Source organism: Cherax quadricarinatus, chromosome 45 (assembly GCF_038502225.1).
Source record: "Cherax quadricarinatus isolate ZL_2023a chromosome 45, ASM3850222v1, whole genome shotgun sequence".
NCBI lineage: Eukaryota > Metazoa > Arthropoda > Malacostraca > Decapoda > Parastacidae > Cherax > Cherax quadricarinatus.
In genome coordinates, this window is record NC_091336.1 from 26,053,377 (window position 1) to 26,075,625 (window position 22,249).

The window sequence follows — 22,249 nt, forward strand, 5'->3', positions numbered from 1 at the left end:
ACTCCCAAATATCTGAATACATTCACCTCCTCCATACTCTCTCCCTCCAATCTGATATCCAATCTTTCATCACCTAATCTTTTTGTTATCCTCATAACCTTACTCTTTCCTGTATTCACTTTTAATTTTCTTCTTTTGCATACCCTACCAAATTCATCCACCAATCTCTGCAACTTCTCTTCAGAATCTCCCAAGAGCACAGTGTCATCAGCAAAGAGCAACTGTGACAACTCCCACTTTATGTGTGATTCTTTATCTTTTAACTCCACGCCTCTTGCCAAGACCCTCGCATTTACTTCTCTTACAACCCCATCTATAAATATATTAAACAACCACGGTGACATCACACATCCTTGTCTAAGGCCTACTTTTACTGGGAAATAATCTCCCTCTTTCCTACATACTCTAACTTGAGCCTCACTATCCTCGTAAAAACTCTTCACTGCTTTCAGTAACCTACCTCCTACACCATACACCTGCAACATCTGCCACATTGCCCCCCTATCCACCCTGTCATACGCCTTTTCCAAATCCATAAATGCCACAAAAACCTCTTTAGCCTTATCTAAATACGGTTCACTTATATGTTTCACTGTAAACACCTGGTCCACACACCCCCTACCTTTCCTAAAGCCTCCTTGTTCATCTGCTATCCTATTCTCCGTCTTACTCCTAATTCTTTCAATAATAACTCTACCATACCAGGTATACTCAACAGACTTATCCCCCTATAATTTTTGCACTCTCTTTTGTCCCCTTTGCCTTTATACAAAGGAACTATGCATGCTCTCTGCCAATCCCTAGGTACCTTACCCTCTTCCATACATTTATTAAATAATTGCACCAACCACTCCAAAACTATATCCCCACCTGCTTTTAACATTTCTATCTTTATCCCATCAATCCCGGCTGCCTTACCCCCTTTCATTTTACCTACTGCCTCACGAACTTCCCCCACACTCACAACTGACTCTTCCTCACTCCTACAAGATGTTATTCCTCCTTGCCCTATACACGAAATCACAGCTTCCCTATCTTCATCAACATTTAACAATTCCTCAAAATATTCCCTCCACCTTCCCAATACCTCTAACTCTCCATTTAATAATTTTCCTCTCCTATTTTTAACTGACAAATCCATTTGTTCTCTAGGCTTCCTTAACTTGTTAATCTCACTCCAAAACTTTTTCTTATTTTCAACAAAATTTGTTGATAACATCTCACCCACTCTCTCATTTGCTCTCTTTTTACATTGCTTCACCACTCTCTTAACCTCTCTCTTTTTCTCCATATACTCTTCCCTCCTTGCATCACTTCTACTTTGTAAAAACTTCTCATATGCTAACTTTTTCTCCCTTACTACTCTCTTTACATCATCATTCCACCAATCGCTCCTCTTCCCTCCTGCACCCACTTTCCTGTAACCACAAACTTCTGCTGAACACTCTAACACTAGATTTTTAAACCTACCCCATTCCTCTTCGACCCCATTGCCTATGCTCTCATTAGCCCATCCATCCTACAATAGCTGTTTATATCTTACCCTAACTGCCTCCTCTTTTAGTTTATAAACCTTCACCTCTCTCTTCCCTGATGCTTCTATTCTCCTTGTATCCCATCTACCTTTTACTCTCATTGTAGCTACAACTAAAAAGTGATCTGATATATCTGTGGCCCCCTCTATAAACATGTACATCCTGAAGTCTACTCAACAGTCTTTTATCTACCAATACATAATCCAAATTATTATTATTATTATTATTATTATTATTATTATTATTATTATTATTATTATTAAGGCGCTTCAGGACAGTTCTTTGAGTCTCTCCACTTTGTGTATAGCTTTCTCACAGATTTCTGTGTCTTGTTGAGCTTCTGGACATGTCTTACCAGGAGTGGGATCAATGCAGGCGCTGCGTACCCAGTGGTGGCGCTGCTGGTCTTCAGCTCAGTGTGGGTGTGAGGTCAGGAATATGACTGCAGTGACGCTAATTTCCCCTTACAGGTAATGATTTTATACACAGGTGATGGAGGTTGACATGAACTCATAATAAAGCATTTTATTATATAATTATTTATTTTTGGTTTGATATGACATCATGAACGCGAAAAACCTTAAAAATAGTAAGAGAGAGAGAGAGAGAGAGAGAGAGAGAGAGAGAGAGAGAGAAGGTTCAGAATAAATCTTTGATCGCTATTATGCAAATAGTTAGTGTGAAATAATGAAAAAAAATCCATCCCTACTCATGAAATGTGGATATTATTGTAGTTAGCGAAACCCAGTATATTGTGGAGTGTTGGACTCTGTCTCTTGAGCACCACACTCACAGATGCAACAGGAAATGTTAATGATGAGGCATTGTATGTCAGGAAATCGTAAACTGTTATTCCGACAAAATATAAAGGCTAACAGAATCTGTTTTTAACTTTCTTAAGATGAGAAAATCTTAGTGCTAAACGGACCTCGAAATTAGAAAAAAAAAATGAAATTTCCTGGGGACGAAGTTGTTAATTTAAGGTTTCTATAGCACTTCCAAAGAATTATTGTATTAATACAGCACTTTTAAAACATTCTTGTATTAATACAGCACTTTCAAAGTATTGTTGTATTAATGGTATGCAGCTTTCAGAAACGCCCAATAAAAAATCACATTTTCTTCACAAAAAATAAACTAAGAAGAAAGTTGTCCCCATTAAAGATAAAGACGTGTCATGAGTGAAACGTCAATAAAAGGGTCCCCTTATTAAGCCGCATGACATAACAACAACCAGGGTATGGAAACTAATGTAAAGATGAGACACATGGAAGATCAAACTTCTTACCAGGACAATTATTTTTTTCTGCAGTTTGTGCCCTTTCTTTAATATTTTGGGTGGTAGGATATGCAAGATTTCTTCCAGGTATATAGGAGAAAGATTCAAGAAAATGTTTGGTCCACGTAAACCAAAGTCACGACGGCTCACTGATAATCACCAAGAAATTGATAATTATAGAGGACCTGGGGAAAATAAATTGCGTAAGATGGGAGCCACCAGCAACGTGGTTCTTAGGGAGACAGGGTTTGAAAAAATCAGTACACCAATGAGCTGCATTTTAAGCTTTCAAAACGTGTGAAAAGGGGAATTTAATAAAACTTTACCTTGTTGTTTTAATAAGGTCATATATATGGATGTAATGATAAATATTTGGAAGATGCCCTGTGTCATTCCTATTTGGAACCGGAAGACTGATTTATAGCTTCGAATGAGAGAGAGAGAGAGAGAGAGAGAGAGCAGAAGCAGGAGCTAGAGCACTCAGGGCAGCGCGATGTGAATCAATGTAGCTTACTTAAAACTGACGTAAGCTACTTTTATTAACGTAATAATATGGTGAGATTTATAGGCATATTACCCCCAGGCCTGTGTGAAGGATCAATCTCTCTTCTTTCACTAAATACCTTCACCATCACCCCATTATCCCTTCACCACGCTTCCACCATCACTCCACCATTTCTCCATCCATTGTGCGTTATGCACTTAGTACTGGTATATTACATTGCGGGAATGCTTGAGAGCGCAAACAATAGTTAATGTTTCCTGCTCAGTTGTTATACAGCTCTTTTCAGTTTTAGTTAAGGTATCTCGTGGCTCGGTTGGTAGCGCACTCAGCTCACATACCAAGTGTCCATGGTTCGATCCTCGACAAGGGTTGAAACGTTAGGCATGTTTCCTTACATCTGCTGCTCCTGTTGGTGTTAGTCGACTATTGTGAGTCACATAGCTGGGAGGTGGTAGTATACCTCAGATAGTACTGGGCTTTGAAATGAGATGAGGTAAGATAACTCATAGCCTATAAAATCGATCTGTGTAAAAGAAAAAACTGCTATCTAGAAACTTGCTCAGCCTGCGAATGAGCTTATGGCATCAGTTGCTACTTTACACTTTTTGTTGATTCGCCGGTATTCTCTCAGCCCGGGCCTTTTCGCCTCATCGATGGGACTAACTGTCCCCAGGCCTAGCCATATTCCCCGCCCGCACGGGGCTCACAGGGAGAAGCTAGGCCTCTCTGGTCTACTATCCCCGCCCCAAGGGGGCTAATGGGAATGGCAGTCTTGTGAGCTGCAAGCTCTGGCTGAGGCACCTACCCTACCCTAAAAGGGCTGGGCATGGTGTCGATGAGATGATCTCTGGTCAGTCGTAGTCCCTCTACGAGTGACTACATGACCAACAAACTTTATTTCTGATTTTAGAAATTGACGCTTAAATTTCTTTTATTTTCGGACTAACTTGAATTACTCCTTTCAGTGCCATGATTTATTCTTCATGACGATGTAGCATGTCTTTTTTTTAAATGACTATCAAATCTTCAGGAGTCACAAATCCTTTGTGACTCGTGAAGATGTTTGCCGTGAACCTGGAAAGTGCATAAATGAAAGTCATTTTGAGGAAATAATGACATGCAGGGGTCGACGAAGCTGTTAAATCTTGCCTTTTCTCATGAAGTGGGAGTTGCCAAAACTCTGAAGCAAGCTTAATATAGATCGGACATCATTATCTCCCATGTTTCTGAGAAAGTCGCCAAAAACTTTGGATAAAGAACGATCAACATCGTCATAGCATATCCTACTTATGAACACTAATTAATGTGCACCAAGTACCACGTTTTTGGGCACTAAGATCAGTGGTGCATTACACGGTGAATTAATACTATCATTATGCTTCTGATTTTCTAGTCCTTCTGCAACAGCACATTAAGAATGTGACGGAATATGCAGGTATGTAGATAAGCCTCAAACTTGGTTGCAGCGAGATACGATGGATAATCAAATTGCTTAATCCCATTCTTTTCAACTATTAGCGATGTGTAATTTCTTTGTTTTTAAACACTGCACATTAGGCACCCTTTCGGAAAATCTGTAAACACCAGATCTTTTTCTTCAACTGCCAGGATAGGACTCTATTTCTGGGAAACAGCATCATATCACTGGCCTGGTGGATGTTCCTCGTCCATCAACGTACAAACCATAACCCGGCTGGTCAGATACTGACTTTAAGTGTCTGTCCAGCTCCCTCTTCAAGAAAGCTCGGGGTCTGTTGGACATTAGCGACAGACACAGAGAGCTTGTTAAATTGTACATCATATAAGGATGGCTCTAATAACAATATTAATATTCCTTGATTCTGCTAGTATCGTTGTGGACAATGACATGATAATCGTCAGAGACATTTGATACAAGTGCTTTGATAAGAGCATGAGTAAGGCCAGGAACGCTATCAAATGAGAGTACATGTTGGTCACACTTTGGTCACGACCTCTCACCAACTCACCTACACACTGACCCATCCACTCACCTACACACTGACCCATCCACTCACCTACACACTGACTCACGCACACACTGGCCCCACCTACTCACGTACACACTGACTCACCCACACACTGATTCACCCACTCACCTACACACTGACTCACCAACACACTGGCCCCACCCACTCACCAACACACTGACCCCACCTTCTCACCTACACACTGAGACACCCACTCTCCAACACTGACTCACCAACACACTGGCCGCACCCTTGACGTGACCTTACTGTTATATAATCTATCATTACCTCAGCAGTACTTACCAAGAACGACCCCAAAAATAACTTTCTTGCAGTTAATGCTAACACAGATATTATCACTCTTGACTACCTGTTTCTTATTCTTCTACATAAATCAAATATTTTGCCGAATATAATATGAATAGAATTACTTCAATGTACATAAAAAGACTATATATATATATATATATATATATATATATATATATATATATATATATATATATATATATATATATATATATATATATATATATATATATATATATATATATAATGTCGTGCCGAATATGTAAAACTGGTCAATTAGCAAGAACTCATTTAAAATTAAGTCCTTTCTAAAATTTTCTCTTATAAATTTAAAGATATATTTTTTTCATTAATGATAATGTAAAAATTTAAAATTTTGCACCAAAAAATCTTAGAAAACTTACCTAACCTTATTATAACAAGAACAATTTATTTTAGCCTAACTCAATTAAATAGATTTTAAATACGTTTACAATAATTTAATACTAAACAAACACAATGAAATGTTTTTTTCGTTAGGTTCAGAATGATTTTGGCGAAATTATTGCATACACAAATTTTCACTTGTCCTATATGGCAAGAAGAACGTTGCTATTTAAGCCAAGATCGCAAGTTCTGCCTATTCGGCACGACATATATATATATATATATATATATATATATATATATATATATATATATATATATATATATATATATATATATATATATATATATATATGTAATGGTAGATGTATATCTTGTGTTGGTTTCCTAGGGACTGAGCACTTAAAAGATCTTATCGCCCATTATACTATTAGAGTGCGCGAACGTTTCTCCCGAATACTTTATCGTTTGAGAGGGGGGAAATGAGACCACTTATCCCCTTTATACAAAGTGATAAGTGTGAGTCCTGGTTAATAGTGAACACTGGTGTTCACAAGTACTGGGAGTGAACACTAGTGTTCACAAGTACTGGAAGTGGTAGTGGTGTTGGTGGTGAGGCTGGTGGTGATTGTTGGGGTGGTGGTGATGCTGGTGGTGATTATGTTGGAGGTGATGATGCTGGTGTTCATGGTAACACCTCTGTCACAGCTCCTTCGTTATCCCTGTGTTACACCTATGGTGCACTGTGTTGCACCAGTGTTAAACCAGTTATAAACCAGTGTTACATCAGTGTTACAGGTGTTACACCTGTACCACACCTGTATCCCACCAGTGTTGCACCTGTGCTACACCTATGTTACACCTGTGTTACACTTGTGTTACACCTGTGTTACACTTTGTTGCACCTGTGTCACGCCTGTTACACCTGTGTTACGCCTGTTACATCTGTTACAGTTGTGTTACATTTGTGTTACACCTGTGTTACACCTGTGTTACACTTGTGTTACCCTGTGTTACACCTGTGTTACACGGTCACATCTCAGACACCACTCTTCGCATATTACTCGCACTGTTGTAATCCTACGAGGAAGGTGATTACATTGGATTGTTAGGTCGATAATGTAATTACTGGGCGATGAAAGCCCCTTGAGAGCAGCGTCCATCACGTAGCGGGCGTGGCTGGTGCTCAAGGTCGCCCGTGGCAGGTCACTTGAGTCAGGTCACCTGAGGGTAGCAAGAGGCAGGTCACTCAAGATAGGTCATCCGTACTTAGACAGCTAGAACTGGCCCATCACATGTATTTTTCTGCAAAACAACCACGGGGGGGGAATTGAATGACAGCTCTTGGCCTTTCGTGTTGTAATCAACACATCATCAGGAGCTTGAAATGTTACAGGAAAGAGGAGGAGGTCCAAGTAAATACGGTCGCAGGGAGAGCCTTCGTAATGTATTAAATTTTGATACGGTGAGCCGCTTCTGACTAAAACTATTTTATATCTAAGGCACAAGTTGTGTAGATCTTTGAGAACCTCTAAAGCGGAGATTTTATAATTTTGTTGCAACTTTATCTATGATGGTAATCTATGAGATCCATAACCTGGTCTACCTGTAAACTGCTCCAGGGCTCATCGGCCCCATTGTTCGATCTCAAACCCACCTTCTAGATTGATGGTCTGGTCAGGGTGCAAGTGACATGCAGTCTAATGTTGAAACCAAATCCTTTTTCTAATTGCGAGTTTTTTCCCTGGAAAGAATTAGGGCTGTGCACATAATATATATTAGACGAGTGCGCAGGAAACCCTTATCCTCTTTATATTTATCCAGCTGTCCCGTAGTGCACGTATTGCACTCCAGCTTTTTATGAGGACAAGATTCCTTGTTAATATTTTTTTAACCGATATAGAGATCCTTTTCCCCGGCCACCAGAAGGTGATTCTTACTAACATAAACAAATACTACCTGGAGTTTACCTGGAGAGAGTTTCGGGGGTCAACGCCCCCGCGGCCCGGTCTGTGACCAGGCCTCCTGGTGGATCAGCCCCTGATCAACCAGGCTGTTGCTGCTGGCTGCACGCAAACCAACGTACGAGCCACAGCCCGGCTGATCAGGAACTGACTTTAGGTGATTGTCCAGTGCCAGCTTGAAGACTGCCAGGGGTCTGTTGGTAATCCCCCTTATGTATGCTGGGAGGCAGTTGAACAGTCTCGGGCCCCTGACACTTATTGTATGGTCTCTTAACGTGCTAGTGACACCCCTGCTTTTCATTGGGGGGATGTTGCATCGTCTGCCAAGTCTTTTGCTTTCGTAGTGAGGAAAGTTTCTTACGGTACTTAGGCTTCGAAGACAGTGAATCTCTTCATACTCTGAGTACTGTTATACTGGGCTACTGGAATAATATAAGGTATACTTTAGAGACGTGAGATCAAAATTATTATTGTGACTTTCACTATTGCTGTATCAACCAAAGGCTACTCTTAGTTAGGCTAAGTTAGATTAGATTAAGTTGTAATACGTTCATTAGATGAGGTTAGGATAGGTCTGGTTAGGTTCGGTTGAACTAAGGTTAGGTTAGGATAGGGCTAAGATAAATTAGATTATGTTAGATTATGATATGATAGGTTACATTTGATTGTAACAAATTCGCTTAAGACAAGATCCTTTATTTTAATTCTTTATTTTTTATTTGTATTTATTTACTGTCTTCCTTCCTCATTAAAATAGTTATCGGGGTTCCCTTTGTACAATCAAGAATTTCTAACTGTGCTGTTGTTTAGATCCAGAAGGGTGGAGAGACATGGGTACAGAATGGTGAAGATACAAGGAAACAGTGGTGAAGAGACAAGAGTAAAGAGTAATAAAGAGACCAGGAACAGAGTAATGAAGAGACCAGGAACAGAGTAGTGAAGAGACCAGGAACAGAGTGGTTGAGTGCAATGAGTTAACCCTTGGTTGTGGTCTCTCTGCAGGTCGGGAGACACTGATGACAGCAGCAGCTCAGGGTACAGTGTTCTCAGGGGGCTCTGCTCCCTCCTTTGTTTACTCGCTGATTGTGTGATATTTTGCTTGCTCTCTCCTAATTTTTTTTTTCGTCTTTACTAATGAAACTGATTAAAGTATAAGAGCTACTATTTACATTTTTCCTTCCTTTTAAGAGAGTAGCTTTCTTTTATGCTTAAATTTTTGCCTATTCTAAATTCGCTAATAGCAAATTTTAATAATTTTTCCATCGAGTAGATGTATTGCAGTTTGTCAGAACTTTATTTATAGAAGCAAAATTATAATGACTTAATATACAGAAAATATAACTGTCTTCTACTGTATATTGCTTCGTAGAATTTAACTGACATGCTTATTCTTTTTCTAGCTTGGTTTAATATTTAAGTGGAAACATCGTGACCATAACCAAGTTCTAATATATCACAGCAAAACTGCTTATTTATCCTGGCTGACTGTAAGCTTTGAAAGGTTGATTCTTGCCTGTATGAAAACGTTATCTCTGTAAGCAACCAGCATAGAGAAGCAAGTCTTTAAGTTGCCAGTGGACTGCTGAAGGGGAGAGAGAGAGCAGTGTAAAAGTACTATCAACTCATTTTTACCATTCCTTTATTTTGTGCTACCCCTTCCCCCCACACCTCCCTGCCATGAGTCCAGTGGAGTTCTTGAGCCAAGGAATTGGAGCTAATTTCCATTTCCACAGGTTAAACCTAAGTATTTTGTACCCCTTTCGCTTCGCTGGTGCTGTATGACCCTTACAGACTTAGATACCTTGGATGTGACTACCGTTATATCTTGTGAAAGGACCAAGGACCCAGTGAAAATTAACCACACGCTTGGCTTTCATGGGTTACCCTGCGTTATTAACCATCCAGGGAAACTAATCCGAATTAAGTCTTCTCCACAGGCTGGCCCCGGACATCGTGGTGGACGGCCTCGGGAAACCTACACCAGTACACCGGGCCCAGACAGAATACGAGGCGCATAAGGCCGGAGGCAATGACAACCTTCCGAGTGTCCTAATACAAGGAGTCGTCAAGGGCCAGGGAACCAAGTCGCCACATCATCAACGATCCTCCTTCGTGAGTTACCATGCTCCTTCCTGAGGTATCGCATTCTCTCGTGAGTTATCATGTTATTTCCTGTGTTAACATGTTCCTTCTTGAGCAACTATTCTCTCTGTGCTTTTTAACCCCACCGACACATCTTGATCATTTTATCACATAACAAAATTTGCCTCTGTTTTAAAGGAATTAACGAGTGTATGAATTATGTTAGACACATGGAGATGCCATATTGTGTGTTGGAATACTATGATATTCTGTCATGAAATGGGGGTAATATCACTTGTAATTTTCTTCTGTGAGTCTGATGGTAGCCACTGAACTTACATTTGTAGCAGACCTTCCTCAGTAAAGGCTGAGCCCAGTCTGCCTCTGCTCTAACTCCCTCCCTCGGCTCTCTTGTCCCGTCTCCACTTCAAGATATCCCTTAACTAATGCGCCTTGGATCTGAAGATTACCACATAAAAGTATGATCTCTCAGATTCTTTTCTCATACGCTACTTAACTTATGATTTCTTCGTTACCCAAAAACATTTCTTTGCTAAGTGGGTCTTCAAAAAATAAGGCGTTCTCGCATTATTATTAAAGATTCGCCGGTATTCTCCCGGCCCGGGCCTTTTCCAAGTGGTGGCCCGGCCTTGGCTCCCTGTCTAGGGAGTGTCTGAGACCTAAGTCCCCCATGGGAGGAGGCACAAGTACTCCCTCATCTTTGGGACCAACTGTCCCCAGGCCTAGCCACATTCCCCGCCCTCACGGGGCTCGTAGGGAGAAGCTAGGCCTCTCTGGTCTGCCATCCCCGCCCCAAGGGGACTAATGGGAATGACAGTCTTGTGAGCTGGAAGCTCGGACTCAGTCACCTACCCTACCCTAGAAGAGCTGGGCATGGTGTCGATCGCGTTCTTACAGCTTCGCTGACGCGACGGTCTGGAGTTTTGAGACTCTCTGACCGCGGGTTCAAATCCCGCCCGTGGTATGGTAACATCTCTTCTTCCCTTTTAAAAGTAGCTAAGTGTTAGAATTTACACTTTACCTAAACACTTAGAATGTTTCTGCCTCAATCCTTAACTCTACCATTCCTAAACTTTCAACTCACAAATTTCTGAAGACGTAATCACCATCATAAATTTAATATTTTCAAGTTATATATGTATTCATATCTAAGTTAATCTTACTAATTTCAGAGTACACGAGTTCCATATATAGTTACCTTTTAACAAGGCATGTAAAAATCCACCTTACATAAGCTGTCGAGAAATATACCTGTTGACTAGGCTGATTCTTAATTATTACCAAAATTAATGTCAGTCTTCATCCCAGAAAATGTTAGCCGCTTCAGACCTCTGATAAAACTTGGTGGACACCTCACTTCATACACTGAGGTGACCGATGAATTATAGTCATTACAACATTTCTTGTGATGACACAATACGTAATATGTCTGAACGTGAAGTGAATTTTCAGTTTTTTCCTGATTTTTTATTTATTTTTTTTGTATTATTCTTTCTAAAATATTTAAATTACTATTTGTCATCGATACAAAGTGAGAGGAGCTGTGAAAAAACATGGAGAGTCCACTAGAATGAGTTATCAGTGATGAGTCGTCATGGCGTATGGAGTCAATCAAGACAAATAAGTAAGTTTATTCAGGTATACACAAATACAGTTATACATAGATTATCATACATAACATCATATGTGTAGAGAACCTGGGATAACACAAAAAAGTCAAAGTGACTTATTTCCATTGGGCACTATAAAATGTATAATTGCGCTATTGTTAACATTAAAGTTTACCTATCACATTTATTCTAAAAATATATTAGACAAAAGATAAGTAGTTTCATTTAATAAAAATTTACATATTATACGGAGCGACTCACGAAATCGTAATGACACGATTGTAAAGAAACCATACTACGGATGGGGTTAGAACTCGCGATCAGAGAGTCTCTGATCGCGGGTTCTATCCCCGTCCGTGGTATGCTTTGTTTATACGGAGCGGTCGAGGCGGAGTGCACATTGCAGCGTAATTATGAAGAGTATTATATTACGTTCTCTCTGGGTCACTTCCACTAGAGAAAACTGAATTATATAGGGGTAACTATATAAGATCACCGATATCGTTATAAAGACTCAAAAATCAGCAATGTGCGCGTTTCCTCGATTATCTTGAAGTTGTTAGGTAAGACACATATGCAACAGTTAGGTATCTTTATTATGAAACGTTTCGCCTACACAGTAGGCTTCTTCAGTCAAGTACAGAAAAGTTGATAGAAGCAGAAGATACTTGAAGACGATGTAATCAGTCCATCACCCTTAAAGTTTTGAGGTGGTCAGTCCCTCAGTCTGGAGAAGAGCATTGTTCCATAGTATGAAACAATATGGAGATGAAGTGACAGAATGGAGCAATGGAACAATGCTCTTCTCCAGACTGAGGGACTGACCACCTCAAAACTTTAAGGGTGATGGACTGATTACATCGTCTTCAAGTATCTTCTGCTTCTATCAACTTTTCTGTACTTGACTGAAGAAGCCTACTGTGTAGGCGAAACGTTTCATAATAAAGATACCTAACTGTTGCATATGTGTCTTACCTAACAACCTGTCGGTATTTTATACCATTTTAATGTTCTATCTTGAAGTTGACCTATTTCTTGTTAATGCACCATTAATAATGAATAGATTGAAAGAATTTTCACAGCGAACATAAAACAATGAATTTTTTACAAGCTGGCAAAGAGATTTTTTAAATATCCCAAATATTTTTTTATTTGTGTGAGGGTAAACAGGCAGATATTTTGCTAAATGTTAAAAACTTACCTACTGTATTTTTTGGGGGGGAGGGGAATGAAGATAAGGTATATTACAATATTTTTCATCAAAAAATCGGATAGCATTGTTTTACCAGCAGGGAGCGCCCAAAAAACTTTTGACAGTGGCAGTACATGGCGTCATGTTACCAAGTTTCATGTTCAGCAAATATTTTTTTCATTTGTTTGTTGGGCGATCTTATTGAAAATTTGTCGAGGTTGCTTGAATGTAGGCTTCTTAAAGTACACACAAAAAAATGTACGAAATCGGACGAAAAACAAAACAAAACAAAAATCTTGGTATAACTGACTCAAGAAATCGTAATGACACGATTGCAAACAAACCATACCCCCGGCCGGGATTGAACCCGCGGGATCGACACCATGCCTAACCCTTCTAGGGTAGGGTAGGTCCCTGAGCCTGAGCCTTTAGCTCATAAGACTGTCATTCCCATTAACCCCCTTGGGGCGGGGATGGCAGACCAGAGAGGCCTAGCTTGTGGCTAGGCCTGGGGACAGTTGGTCCCAAAGATGAGGAGGTACTTGTGCCTCCTCCCATGGGAGACTTAGGTCTCAGACACTCCCTAAAGAGGGAGCCAAGGCCGGGCCACCACTTGGAAAAGGCCCGGGCCGGGAAAATACCGGCTAATATTTAATAATAATAATAATTGAACCCGCGGTCATAGAGTCTCAAAACTCCAGCCCGTCGCGTTAGCCACTTGGTATACCCGTCCCTGCATGACCTGTATTGAGTGACTGCAGTCGCTCAGTGAACCGGGGAGGAAAGAGGACTTCCTGGTTGAGTGGTGAATTAGTCCTCTTTACTAATATGAGCAGTACCTGAATGTCGTTAAATCATTACAGCTGACACTCACTACTACATTTAGACGTAATAACAGTATCCCTGAATAAGAGTCCACGTTCAAGGAGTCGGGGAAGGGGATGTGTTTACCATTACTCATAGACACTGGGTTTGACAAGAAGGCTTCATTCCACCTGTTCTAACGTGAACAGAGGCCTCACTTAAAGTTTAAGCTCAGATATATCACATACAGAATGGGGACATCAAAGACATCATTGTCAGAAAGGGGCCAAAAAAAGTATCACTAACAGAGGGGATACGTCAGACATATCACATACAGAAGGGTCATCAGATGTATCAAATAAAGAAGGAGACATCAGAGTTTTCACATACAAAAGTGGGATATCAGATGTCACTTACAGAAGGACATCTGATCCAGCCACCTTCATAAATTGTGTTGAATGTATCTTGGCTTCTAACGTTAAATTATGTTGTTAATTTTAACACTGTTTCATGTTGCGTTATGAAAGGAGCCCCAGAAAAATAACGTTTTGTTGTCTATGTTAACACGTTTCCTGATATTTGGATTTTAGTACTTTAAGTGAGGATGTATTGTAGACTGAACCACCTTAAATTGTAGCACCTAAAGAGATATATTTTGGATCGTAATAAGTGAAGTTAGTTAACATTTGAAGTGTGGATAAGGTTTTCACTAAATGTTCTAAACTGTACGTAAGTGTCGTTATCCACAGACTGCAGGTATCACCCTGCGATTTACAATACACGTGAAATGTTTTGAGTGCTAATATCCTAAGTCACATATATAAGCTACATTACGGTAATGGTATATAGTACCGAATTGAGGGGATAGACACATGTGCAACACCTGAGCATCTTTATTCGAAGACGTTTCCAGATAGTGGCTTTATCAGTTCAGTAAAGAGGATAAACGAAACATCTTCAAATAAAGATACCCAGTTGTTGCATATATGTTTGATTCCTCATGTATATAGGTTACGTTGCAGAGAGTGAGAGAACCCACTTTACCTCCCCACCTGCTGGACGTGTCGTCCGTGCTCCGTGGGGCGCTACCTGTGCTGCCTCGCTCCCTCGCCGCCCTCTGCCTCACCCTCAATATTCTCCTCCCTGGTCTAGGTGAGTCTTCCCTCCACCGCTCTCTGGTTTCGGTGAGTCTATCCTCCATCCTATCCTGGTCTACAGTAAGTGAGTCTTCTCTCCATTCCTCCCTGGTCTAGGTGAATCTGCCCTCCCTCTTTCCTTGGTCTAGGTGAGTCGCCCTTCGCTTCCTACTTACTCTAGGTGATCATCCTTCCACTATCTAGGTGAGTCTTCCTCCCTTATCGAGGTGAGTCTCCCTATAATCCTTCCACTTCCTCTTTGGCTTAGGTGAATCTTCCTCCATAGTCTAGGTGAGTTTCTCCCTCGTCCCTCCATAGTCTAGGTGAGTTTCTCCCTCGTCCCTCGATAGTCTAGGTGAGTTTCTCCCTCATCACTCCCTAGTCTAGGTGAGTTTCTCCCTCATCCCTCCCTAGTCTAGGTGAGTTTCTCTATCAGTCTATAATATGGGTGAGTTTCTTCTCCCTCCAGGGTCTAGGTGAGTCTTCCTTCAGCTCTCCCTATTCTATGTGAATCTCTCGTCCCTAGCTTCCTGGTCTAGGGTATCAGGTCATGGTCCAGGTGAATCTTCACTCCCTTTGTCAGTTACTCAGTAGCCTAGATGAATCTCTCCATCCATTCCTTGGTGGTCTAGGTGAGTTTATCTCCATTCTTCCTCAATCTACTTGAGTCTCTCCCTTTCTCCATTTTCCCTCAGCCTAGATAAGTTTCGCCTCCCTCCATATCCTCCTCCTTGGTTATATTCATGAACATGCATTGTGTTCATGTTTTTTTAAATAGGCTGGAAGGCCTACACCATTACACCTTGTGATGGGATTTCTTTTTATGGAATGGACTGGCAAGCTAGAGGAAGGTCTCGGGTAAATGACTAAAACGCCACTGAATAGTTACTGTGGATACTCATGAAGTGCTCGACTTTGGCAATCACTGCTGACGATGATAACGTGACATTAACTGATCCTACTGTCACAGGATTCCATGGTTCATTTCTTTGGAAAGGGTAATTGGGATGCAGGACCAGAGGTCTCAGTCCTTCATGCACAGATTGAAACGAACTTACTTGAAGATAAGGTTATTTAAGATTTCGTTCGGATTTTTAACCCCGGAGGGTTAGCCACCCAGGATAACCCAAGAAAGTCAGTGCGTGTGAAGTGTGGACTATGCTAACTAGAATTCTCCTCCGAGACTTCCCTGGCTAGCTTGACCTCACTGAGACTCTATGGCCCACATGCAAAGAGGAATGGTATCTGCAATCAATTAAACGTATTAGTAACTGTTGCATACAGCCTAGGGTCCCTATATTCTCCGGGGTTTCCCTAACTAGCATCAATATATTACTGAGAGACTAGGTGCATAAGGAAACAAATTACTCTAATCTTTAGATTCATCATATGGTGGGGGTCATGCTCCACACAAACCCGTACGCAACATTATCCATCCTAGTGTTCCCCCGCAACAGTTTTAGTGGCCACCTAGTTACTGGGATGAATACTGGAAAATAATCTCGTGGACGGGATCTTGCTTTAGAGACGATATCCTCGATGCTCTGGGAATGCTTCTATCATTGTTTTCTCGGATTGCCAGAGTATTTTGTAGGCAGCGTGGGATGCTAAGCTCAGAGCTCCGATTTCTTTTTATCACCACTGAAGCTGGAGCCAACTTGCTCCGCCAACAAGCTAGATAAGATAAGATTTCGTTCGGATTTTTAACCCCGGAGGGTTAGCCACCCAGGATAACCTAAGAAAGTCAGTGCGTCATCGAGGACTGTCTAACTTATTTCCATTGGGGTCCTTAATCTTGTCCCCCAGGATGCGACCCACACCAGTCGACTAACACCCAGGTACCTATTTGCTGCTAGGTGGACAGGACAACAGGTGTAAGGAAACGTGTCGAAATGTTTCCACCCGCCGGGAATCGAACCCGGGCCCTCCGTGTGTGAAGCGGGAGCTTTAGCCACCAGGCCACCGGGCCTGTTATGCCTAATCTCATTACTTAATATAACATCTTAATGTCAATATCATAGTTTACTTTAATAATCCTAATATTATTTACTAATGAGTCGAGCCTCCCTGAATTATTCATAAGCCCTAAATCTATGAAAATACTGTATCAAATTCATGGTTCCTTTAAGGGCTTTAGGTTAGGAAAGGTTAGTCAGGAAACAGGACAAGTGTTTCCTAATTCAAATTCAATTCAAATTCAAAGTTTATTCTCTATAAAGATTACAATGTTGAATTTACAGAATTTTGTTGTTGTGTGGTTTACATGTAGTTAAATAATGATTACAGAGTGTACCACTAGAACGCCTAGCATGGCTAGGCATTTCGGGCAGACTTAGTTTAATTCTTTATTTTAAAATATTACAAATTATGAGGTAAGTTGGTATTATGGCTAAGTGACTAAATACTAGTTTGTGAGTTTAGCAATGTGAATGCTTTTGTTTTGGCACAGTACATAGTTTCAGTATTGGAGTATCATAGGATTCATTATTTTAAGATTGAGATTAACCCCCGAGATTGACCCCCGAAACTCTCTCCAGGTAAACTCCAGGTAATATTTATGTTTATGGTCAAATGGGTGAGTGAGTGTAAGTGTGAACCACCAGGTGGTATTCGTGTAGTTAGTTGATGGGGTGTATCAGGGGGATAAGATGTTTTCTAATGGTAGTTTTGAAGGTGATGAATGTGTCTGCAGTTCTAGAGTTCTCAGGTAGGGTGTTCCAGATTTTAGGGCCTTTGACATACATTGAATTTTTGTAAAGGTTTAGTCGGACACGGGGAATGTCGTAGAGATGTTTGTGTCTGGTGTTATGCCTGTGGGTTCTGTCACAACTATCAAGAAAGCGTGTCTTATTCATATGGTGACCCGCCACTGGAGCTTTTGGTCATCTGACCGAGGCCTTCCGCTGGCTTACAGGTCCACCCCTTTGAAAATTTGGGTTATAAGTTAAGGATTCCTAAAGGGTTTGATAAGGGTCCCTTAAATATTGACCTACATGCCGACGGTGGAAATTGGGATAAATAAATTTCCAGTCATTGTTCACAAATACTGAAACTCACACAATCGCGAGAGAACTCCAGAATACCTTTCAGTCAATCCTGGATCAATTACAAATTCACAAATGGTCCAGAATGAATCGAAATGTTGACTGGACGCCATGTTTTATACCTTGAGTATATCTGTAATCTGGACGAAAAGGTAAACTTTCCATAATACAAGGCAAATAGCAAAAACACAATTTATGTTACTTCATGTAATATATGAAGTGCACATATACTGTTTTGTAAATTTCGCATAACTTTAGAAAGTTACGTGTGGAAAATCAGACACATGTGCAACACCTGGGTATCTTTATTTAGGCTTCATCAGTCCATACAAAGGAGAATGGTGAAGAATAGGAGGAGATGGGGTAATCAGTCCCTCAGCCTTGAGTCGATGTAATCAGTCCATCAATCTTGAAAAGAATACAGGATATGTGCGAAGAAGTGGCTTATATACTGTAGGCAGGTGAGGTGCAGCAGTCGTAGGTGGTATCGGTTCTCTGAACCATTCATCTACAAAGTTATGCATACAGCGACACTATTTCAACAAGAAACTTGTTGTATGTAGTATAAATTCACTCTTACGCGACTGCTTAGAGATTTAGTTTTATGGCAATAAAAAGGTACGAAATTATCTAAGAAAATGCATAGTCTATACAGTAATTTGAATTGAGACTACATTATTCCTCATGAGATAAACACAGTGGTACTCAAAGTGATAAAAGATAAAAGATTTAAATAAAAGATTTAAATCCAGCACTACTTGATTTTTAAAATAATGTATCATTAAATGTCAATCTAAACTGGTTTACATTGGCATTAATAAAAAAACAAGGACTAGCCAAAAAGAAAATATGTAGAAGCGTCGGGAATCCCAGTGAGTATATTATGAATGATATCCTCAGGTTGGGTTTCAGTTTAAGTTTCTTACGTCTAGACACATAATCACGGAACGGATGGGGTTTGAACCCATGATAAGCGAGTCCTGAAACTCAGGCCAGTGCGTTAACCACTCGGCCAGCTGGCTCTAATAAGATTCGTTGTGAATTTTAGGACTCACCTGCCTTGGTTTCAAGCCCCAACTGTTCTGTGATTTACCTTACGTCTAGTCAATACAAAATAGACATCCGACCTGATGAAGTCGGAGTGTAAGGACACATAGAAGGGACTTGGAGGAATGTGAGGGAAGAAAGCGTAGTAGGGAGATATATATGTATTCATGGGTATCTATGTAACATTTATTTAAGACGAGAGAGACTAGCTAGTTGATTACCTGGAGTTTACCTGGAGAGAGTTCCGGGGGTCAACGCCCCCGCGGCCCGGTCTGAGACCAGGCCTCCTGGTGGATCAGAGCCTGATCAACCAGGCTGTTGCTGCTGGCTGCACGCAAACCAACGTACGAGCCACAGCCCGGCTGATCCGGAACTGACTTTAGGTGCTTGTCCAGTGCCAGCTTGAAGACTGCCAGGGGTCTGTTGGTAATCCCCCTTATTAGGTAAGACACATATGCAACATTAAGGTATCTTTATTGTGAAACGTTTCGCCTACACAGTAGGCTTCTTCAGTCAAGTACAGAAAAGTTGATAGAAGCAGAAGATACTTGAAGACGATTACATCGTCTTCAAGTATCTTCTGCTTCTATCAACTTTTCTGTACTTGACTGAAGAAGCCTACTGTGTAGGCGAAACGTTTCACAATAAAGATACCTTAATGTTGCATATGTGTCTTACCTAACAACCTGTCGGTATTTTATACCATTTTAATGTTCAATCCCCCTTATGTGTGCTGGGAGGCAGTTGAACAGTCTCGGGCCCCTGACACTTATTGTATGGTCTCTTAACGTGCTAGTGACACCCCGGCGGTGGAAGGAGAATAAGAGCCACCAGAGTTATGTATGACTTTTAAATTTATTATTTATTTTATGATCAATTGTATTTAATTTTGATATGGGCGTTTGTATACCTATCTTTGTGGTATATTAAGATAATGAAATTTTGGCTTAAATTTATTTTTCTCAGTTTTTATCGATCAAATTTACTTCAGTTTTTGATATGATCATTTCGTGCCTGTGTGGTCAACTTATATTTTTTTAAATATTAGTCAAGAAATGTGGAATTTGCTGTCATGTTACGCTGCGGTCACTTTACATGAATTCACTATATACCATGGGCAAGGAATCGCTTTATCACATAAAGCAAGGGAGACTATATTTATGGGAGAACTGAAGTGTTCAACACAATAATATAAAGTGAATCAATTTATATATATATATATATATATATATATATATATATATATATATATATATATATATATATATATATATATATATATATATATATATATACTATATATATAAGTAAAGTAGGTAGTAAATTGGTTGACAGCAACCGCCCAAGGAGGTTCTACCGTCCTGCCAAGTGAGTGTAAAATGAAAACCTGCATTTGTTTTACATGATTTCAGTTACGTCTTGCTACTTCTACTTACACTTAGGTCACACTACACATACATGTATAAGTATATATATACACACCCTTCTGGGTTTTCTTCTGTTTTCTTACTAGTTCTTGTTCTTGTTTATTTCCTCTTATCTCCATGGGGAAGTGAAACAGAATTCTTCCTCCGAAAGCCATGTGTGTCGTAAGAGGCGACTAAAATGCCGAGAGCAACGGGCTAGTAACCCCTTCTGTATGCATCACTAAAGTTAAAAAGAGAAACTTTTGCTTTTCTTTTTGGGTCACTCTGCCTCGGTGGGATACGGCCGGTTTGTTGAAAGAAGAATATATAATTAAAATATTATCGTAAGAGGGTTTGATGTCCGTTCCTCTCTGGTTGTGTATATGTTCTCTCAGGAGTATTCTACACTTTCCAAGCTAACTCATACTTCTTAAATTTAAGCTTGTAGGTTGAGGTTAGCTATGTATCAAAGACAAAGTCTATGAAACAATTGTATTAGACGGGACAGAGTCCTTGTATATTACTATTTTTTTAATATAAAACTCAATGTATGAATTATTTAACTTGCTACAATAATTGCCACTTTACTGTAATTTGCTGAAGTCTAGTAATTATGCTCTTAAGAAGTGTTGGTGTGGCTAGATGACTCAAGGCTCAGTAAATAGGTTGCTTTGAAGGCCATATGGCATGATAATTATACTTGTAATACTGTAGATAATTACATGTAATTTGCTATTGAGCGGATGAAAACAATAGAATACAAACAGTATTGGAGCGATGTTTATCTACTTCAGGTAACAGTAATATACATAAGTTAAAAATATAAAATAAGTATTATACATTGCGTCAGTAATTATGCATTGTGCACTATAATTTAATGTCTAGACTTCTGCCGAATCCAGCAAATTCTCTATTAATTTAGATGTTGATATTCCGATAGGGTTTTTTCATGTCAGCCATGGGATTTTTTTTTATCTTGTGCATTTTCTTTTGTATTTTGTGGTGTTGGTTTTGAAGGAGTAACAGAGACGTAGGTTTAAGACGTTTAGGAATGAACTGCTAAGCCAGCTGAAGGTCTCATACAAATGATTAAAATCTACACTAAGCGAGTCATCAAATTACCAAAATGAAGACCAAGAATCATTCTCCCATTTCACCTGATAAACAGTGAATCATAAAATTTATGTTGATTTGACGGTGAAATATTTGTGGTCAAAGTGAAAATCGAGGTAGAGTTTGAGGTGAATACGTTAGTTTCCTCCTTCGTGCATTTGTCTCCTAGAATCTAAACTTTTCCATGCTGTTTGGTCTTCTTTTTTCTGCCTCTTGAGTAAGATGTGCGAGTTAATATCCATTATACCACTCCTCTTTACTGTGGTTCGTATTTATAAAATTAATACATGATTTCCTCCTTGCAACTTTCTACTTACATCTTCTCTTTGAATGCCTCTGTGGGAACCTCTCTCTCTCTCGTATTTTACTGATACCATTTACTTTGGGAAAAACGCCTCTTTAAATGGAGAAAGTTGTGGAATTTTAGCATATTATGCTTAAAGTGGCGTGTCGCGGTAGGCCGAACTTCCTAAAAATTTTCGACAAGTGTGACCATGGCGTAATAGCGCACAAAATGCGTGCTAAAGGAATAACAGGAAAAGTCGGTCGATGGATCTATAATTTCCTCACTAACAGAACACAGTAGTCGTCAACAGAGTAAAGTCCGAGGCAGCTACGGTGAAAAGCTCTGTTCCACAAGGCACAGTACTCGCTCCCATCTTGTTCCTCATCCTCATATCCGACATAGACAAGGATGTCAGCCACAGCACCGTGTCTTCCTTTGCAGATGACACCCGAATCTGCATGACAGTGTCTTCCATTGCAGACACTGCAAGGCTCCAGGCGGACATCAACCAAATCTTTCAGTGGGCTGCAGAAAACAATATGAAGTTCAACGATGAGAAATT

General features: G+C 40.1%; 1 protein-coding gene across 1 annotated transcript in view; it reads left to right on the plus strand.

Annotated features, from left to right (window-relative positions):
• The window catches only part of LOC128694879 (uncharacterized), a 44,402-nt gene that overhangs the window by 17,538 nt on the left and 4,615 nt on the right, over positions 1-22,249 (plus strand). Inside the window, exons 3-4 of the mRNA XM_070094250.1 lie at positions 9,884-10,058; positions 14,678-14,807. Of these exons, the coding sequence (XP_069950351.1) occupies positions 9,884-10,058; positions 14,678-14,807 (305 nt within the window). The remainder of the gene's footprint in view (positions 1-9,883; positions 10,059-14,677; positions 14,808-22,249) is intronic.